A 6,699-nucleotide genomic window follows, 5' to 3' on the forward strand; every position below is an offset into this window, starting at 1 on the left:
CAGCCTGGGCTTCCACGGCCTGTACCCGTCACACAGTCTAAAGTGAGCAGAACACTTGATGATGATAAAGTCATTGCTCTTTAAAATAACTTCTAGCCTATTTGGTGCCAGTATCAGTGCCAGGGGATCACTTTTTAAAGGCTTTTGCTGCGGACTTCAGTTAGTCCATATGAAAATAGGTCTTCATAGTGGTGGAGTATGCTTAATGTGTTTTGTACTGGCTAGTGCCATAAAACCTCTGCCATGATGCTGAAAGGGCCTCTCTCTGAGCCTGAAAGAAGAAGGGACAACTGAGATTAGACTGCTGTATCTGTGCCAATACTCTGCACTTATACAGGAGCAGTAGTGGGTGATGGGTGCTTGTGTACAAACCAATCCACACACATACACTGACCTCATTACATCCAGGGCACATCGGCGTTGCTGCAAAGGTGCAGATCAAGCCAAAGATAGATGTACAATGGCTCTGACGCATCCTGCTCTGTAAGCATGGGATAGGTGCTCAGAGAGGGTGTGGAATCTCCATCCTTGGAGAGGAGGTTAAATTAGAGACCTCTAGAAAGCACTGCTAAAGCTGAGCAGACCAGCTAGAAACTGCCCTTTGGATAACTGTGCTGTTAGTGTCCATGGCACATATTTTCTTTCTTTTCATTTGAAAAGTCAGGGGAGGAAAAAAACACCCACAAATAAGTAAGTCTTTCTGCAAGCTTAAAGGGTAAACTTCAGATTCAGAACAAGCTAAGAACAGCTCTGGGTTTAGCTCTTATCATGCTACTTGGGTACAGTTTGAGAGGAAAGGTCATGGATATCTGTGGCGCAGAGGAGAATATTAGGAAAGAGAAAGTTACTAAGACTTGACATAGTAATTCCCATCTTTAGAATTGGAGATCAGCTGACCAGGGGTAAGGGATTATGTGCTATAAATCCAAAACATCCCCAGAGCCACCATAACAAATGCCCCCAGGAGGGAACCACTGGAATGGACATTATGTACTAGAGCATTATGTACTTTTCCCTGTACATCCAATCTCCTTGTGCTCACTACCCTCCCCTGTGAATTTACACAGACGATCTATGGAAAATCCAGTGCCAGAATATTTTTACAGACAAACACTTCACATGCAAACTACATATCCTGCATCTCAAGGGAGAATCACATTTGTTATGAAGATGAGTCTGGGATCCATAGTCATAACTCTACTAGATATATCAACCCAGGTCTTAATAAGACTATTAATTTTAGTGCACATTGTACTTCTCCCCACACCTCATCCATACTTTACTCCCAGCTAGCTTTATTTTTCAGTTTCTGGAGCTGATAAAAACATTACACTTCATTTTGAGACAGTTTCTTACCCACTTTGTGCTTTTCTAACTACAAGTCTATATAAAGCCAGGATATTAGTGAGAAACAACAATCACTGAAAACCAAACAGTGGACTTCCCATAGTTGTACAAACTGCAGACTCTTCACTCCAAAATGGCATTTTATTTCTTAGTAATACCTTTAAAAGGCTATGAACTGATGTCTATTTTACTAAATATAGAGTTCAAAATATATTGTATTCAGTAATAGAGCATGAACAATTCACAAAAGGACTTTAAAACTCAGCAAGAGCTAAGGAAGCAAGTGAGCAAGCACCAAAATATGCTGCCAGCATTCAGAATCCATCTAATTTCCATTCACTGGGGAAAGATTGACAAGGGTTTGAGATGTACATTTCTCCTTTTACACTGCAAAAGCAAAATCAGTCCATCAGCCCATGGCTGTGCCTTTTTAAAATCATGGATATTTGTGATTCTCTGTATCTCTTTTTCTCAAAACCTACTTATTAAGAGTTTATAGTTCTTCAGCACTCTTTGAGCAATTTATTGAAAACACCTTAAAATCAATAACGGGTCAAACCTCATAACGTTCCCCCTGAAAAGGTAAATAGCATAATCTTTTACCAGTAGAAAAACTGATCTGTGCCTGCAACACTAATGCCAGCAGCTGGATGGGGAGCAGGTGGATTGATCAGTTCGTCCACAACAGGGATTTATTTGATGGTCTTGATGCAGGTGACCCATCACCTGCTGCAAATTGCACCTTGATCCCAAACTATCATCTCCTGCTATTCCAGCCCTTCAAATCATTTATTACTGGCCATTACCTTGCTAATTCCAATTATTGCTCAAGAAACAGAACCATGTCCTCATTCACCATCTAGTCTGCAGTCATGAGAAAGTTTAGGTACAGCATTCTGCAAAATCAGAAATTGTGACACTTGTTCATAATCCCCCAAAGGTCTGCTTATTTTTTTCAGTACTTGGTTGACCATAGAAATCAGAAATGTATGAGAATTTTAGAAATTATAAAATACACAGCTATATAAAATATAGACTCCATTGTCTCCTCATTTAAATTGGCGCTTTCTTCTCTCTGTCCTCTATCAAAACTGAATAAAGCCTGTAGAATACATAGAAGGCATGTAGAAAGAATATATAGAAAGCATGCAATGTAAATGTTAAATCATGCAATATATTAAAAAGCCACAGCAAATGCAGTCTCACTCACTCAAAATACAGTAGGAACGTAAACATTTTCCCCACCTTGTCAACTATTTCTGTCAGCATAACGGCAAGAGTCGGTAACCGCAGGATAGAGGTTGTTTATTCTATTCGGCGAATGCATTTCAGAAAGCCCACCTTCATGTAGTCAGAGCATAGCAGGATCAGTTTCATACACAGTACCCTGATCAGAAAAAAAAGTGGATAACCCTCTGCTTGGCTTCAGATTTAAATTTTCATCCCGGAAATATGCCAGTGACTATTAGCTGCTCTAGTATTCTTTTGGTGGCCATCTGTTCCTTTTCTCAGCCTCCTTCTAGCCAAATATAATTTTCCATATTTATCATGGCAAGTTGGTAATAAGAAAGACAAATATAACAGGATTGGCTGTTCTCCTTGCCGTCTCAGTCTGTTCTTTCTCACTGAGCTCATGTGCTTGTGAAACCAAAAAACACTTGAACTTGTATTTTTTTTCAAAATTTGTCATAGCGACCTCGCTATACAGCGAGTAAAATCTATTCACCGAGACTGCCAGACTGGAAAATGAAAATAAATTAATAGCTCAAGGGTTGATTTCTCATTGGACAGTATGTGCCGTTTACTGAGGACCAAACTGTGGCACTTTGGTCTGTGGTTCTTCTTGTCATCAGTGCAGAGCTGCTCTGCCCTGTGAGAAAATGAGGCTCTCATTTTGGTGTGGATAGTGAGACAGAGCTCAGCTGCCATCCTGTCTTTCCTTTTCTTCTTTTGGGTGTTGGACGTGTGTGACGGAGCACTGATGGAGGTGTCCCTATCCCCCCACCATCTTAGGGGGATATCTAAGCCTGAAACTACAATGTGCTCTCCTCCTTCATGTAGCCAAGGAATGGCAAGTTCCCTGCTGGTCTTAAATCTGTCGACAACCCAGAACAGTTCCACTTTTCACTCAGAAACCAGAGTTTTCAAAGAAGAAATGCATGCTCACCCACAGAAGCTATTCTGGAAGGCTGTCACTTCCGCTGATGTTCATGGAATCAGCAAGACTTTTCACAGCATGGTCTAAGGACAAACGGCTATTCTTTGGCATGGTGGTCCACGCAACGCCCTTGCCTTACGTAATTGCTGAGGTAGAGCATCCTACAAGGCACACCACCACCCCAATTCCATCACTCCCACTTTTCCATTCTTCCAAACTTGGCAACTCTATCCAGTCAACCAATCCTCCCCAGTATCACACCTCACATACACGAGAAGCTTCTCGTTCTCTAGCCAAATAACCACATAGACTGTCACACCAGAAGAACCGGTTCAGCCCTGGGAATGAATGGAGCTGCCACGTGCTGGAATACAAATTAAACAGCACAAATACACATCACTGTTATCTAAGTTAAATCACTCCCACACTGTTGTGGTTTTGGCCGAATTTACCCAAACCAGACTGAGAGATGGCCCTTCCCCTCTCCTCCCTGCAAAAAAAAGAGAGGAGAGGAAGAGATAAGGAGATTTAGAAGTTTAGAATGAACTAAACTACTGAAGAAAATAATGAAATTATGAAAATAATTTGTACAATATGTACAAAACTGTACCAAGCTCCCAGAATGACATCACTGGAAGGCACTGGGGAAGCCCCAGACTGGATTCAGCGATGGATGGGAACTGGGTTCCAGCTCTGGGGTCAGGAACACACGGATCAGGATCAAAGGCAAATGAACTGAGAGAGTCCTCTTTGGACATCGGCCAACAAAGGAAGAGAGTGGACCCTTTGATCCCTCAGCTTTTATATTGAGCATGGGGCAGATGGGATGGAATACCCCAGTTGGTCAGGTTTGGGTCACCTGTCCTGTCCCCTCCTCCCCACAGATGTGATCCCTCTACATTTTTCCATTTCAACCCTCTAAGGGGGCAAATACTGAAATTGGCTGATCTTGATTGTTATAAAGCAAGGGCCTCTCTGCACACCATTCTTGGCATGGAGCACAAACATTGGTCTTATCATTGTGAGAACAAGCAGTTTTCTCCACAATATCCCATTAATTGCAGAGTGTTAGAAGAGGCCTTGCTAAAACGTAAAATTACAGAACACAAAACTGGTTCGGTTTTACTTCAAATCGGGACACACACAAATAAACACTGACAAACAAGCATGGGTGAACACATACAGCCCGTTACACTCCGACTCTTCTATCCCACAGGTATATTAAGCATTTCTGAGCAATTTTCACCAAGGTTCACAGGAAGGGATTTAACTAATGTAGTGTGTGGCACATATTCTAACCATGAAAATGTAGATTTGTGATACTGGAAGTTATCAGTGCAGTCCACTGTTGATAGCATACTCAAATTTTCTAAGTCATGCAGGAGTAAAAACAATCTTTAGGATGATTCTTTTCTCATACCTGAAGAGGAGCAACTAATTTTTGACAATACAAGTAACTGTATAAAGTTTTTTCCTACATTTCTCAGCAATACTCTCAAAGCAAGAGAAACCTGCCAGGATTACAACTAAGTCTTAGTAATTATACACTGAAGTAAAAAGTAGTGCATAAAATGTTTCAGCTATTAATTGCAAAGCAGTTTTGTTAAGTTTGAAAGAAATATTAATGGTCATTGTCACTCATTTAAAAAAAAAACAAACAACAAACCAAAACCTGTTTCTGAAAGATATCTAATTAAAGGAGTTAAGTGCAATGGTAGATAAGTTCCTGTGTGTGCAATCACTGGCTGTGATCATCACATAGACAAAAACCTTAACTACAAATTTATTAAGTTTGGTAACTTCTCTGTGAAGTAGAATAGTATTAGAGGTAAAGGACATCAAAGGACTTCTCTCCTGCAAAGGAACAGGCATTCTGGAGTGGGAAGAGGATTCATTCCATCTTGGACTAAATGTTCAAGGTAAACAAATGTCCCTGTAGAAGTGAATTGGCTTGGCTTGAGGAGGAGCTTATGCAAATAATGTAGACTAGCTATCCCACATTTTTATATCCCTAAAATTAGATTAAATTAATTTTACTCTTTATACCCTTTACTGTGCTTCTTCCGCACTGCAATGCACCTTAGAGACCCACTTCCTCTAATGCAAAATGGATTCCAAATGCTGAATTTGATTTGAAAATATTTTACTCCCCCTACAAAGTCACCCAGCTGATTTGAGTGGGGACAAAAGATAAAGGAAGGAAGCTGGCTCTTTAGTTTATTAATAATTCCTATCATGGTCAGGATCTGCTCTTTCTCCTGGCAAACAAGAAAAACAAATTAATAATGCTGTTCAGTTCTAAAAGGGCTAGATAAGAATCATGAATGCAGTTTTACATAGGAGGAAATTAAGGCATTGTCTAGCTAAGGACATAATTATCATAACCTTGGGAGATAATTCCTAACGTCTGAACAAGGGTCCACGACTGAACTCAAATACAATTTGGGTACATGGGGATTTTCCAAAGAGCTGATTGACTGTACGAAGCCATCAGGACCCTAGCAACATCATCATTTCTAGGAAACAGACTGGGCAAACAAAGGACAGAGCCTAGAAATCAGTGCTCAAACAGGTTTTTCTAAAGCATCAATCTGTTCTTAGGACTATTCCAAGAACAGAAAATATGGCTATTCCTGGACTCACAAACTGAAGAGGAATCACATGAGATGCAGGAATTGGATATGGACCAGATAAACTGATTTAAATCGAGTGGGGTGCACAGATGAAATGAAGCTCCAGATATGTTGAAAAGTCATAGGGGAAAAAAAAAAAAAAAAAAGATGATAGGCAAATGAGATCATTATCATGATGGAAAAGAATTTTTAACTTTTCTATCAAGCCCTGAAAGCCTTGCAAGATCTTCCTTGAAAGAGTTCCAGCTGTTTCTGCCAATCTGCAGGTCAAACTCAGGAAACATCTGTGTCACCCTGTGACGAATGGAAGTGGAATCTGGAATGGCTAATCCAGAAGAATCAAGGCCTCTCAGTCCTTGTATAGTCCATAACTACACTTACTAATCACTTTCCCAAATACCACTGACATCAGACATTCACCTATACATTCACATGACTTGCTAAATAGTGCCATCTGGGAAGGAAAACCAGGGGCATCCTTTCTCAACTTCATTACTTCAGAGAGGTTGTACCAGAATAAAATTAGTAGCACATCAATGAATGACCCCTCACATTGATTTT

At 40.4% G+C, this 6,699-nt stretch overlaps 1 protein-coding gene across 1 annotated transcript in view; it reads right to left on the reverse strand.

Annotated features, from left to right (window-relative positions):
- DYRK4 (dual specificity tyrosine-(Y)-phosphorylation regulated kinase 4) overlaps positions 1–2,865 on the reverse strand; it is a 28,895-nt gene extending 26,030 nt beyond the window's left edge. Inside the window, exon 1 of the mRNA XM_014959832.1 lies at positions 2,593–2,865. Coding sequence (XP_014815318.1) covers positions 2,593–2,616 — 24 coding nt within the window. The 5' untranslated portion in view covers positions 2,617–2,865. The remainder of the gene's footprint in view (positions 1–2,592) is intronic.
- Between the last annotated feature and the right edge of the window lie 3,834 nt (positions 2,866–6,699).

Source organism: Calidris pugnax, unplaced genomic scaffold (assembly GCF_001431845.1).
Source record: "Calidris pugnax isolate Ruff unplaced genomic scaffold, ASM143184v1 scaffold373, whole genome shotgun sequence".
NCBI classification, from domain to species: Eukaryota; Metazoa; Chordata; class Aves; order Charadriiformes; family Scolopacidae; genus Calidris; species Calidris pugnax.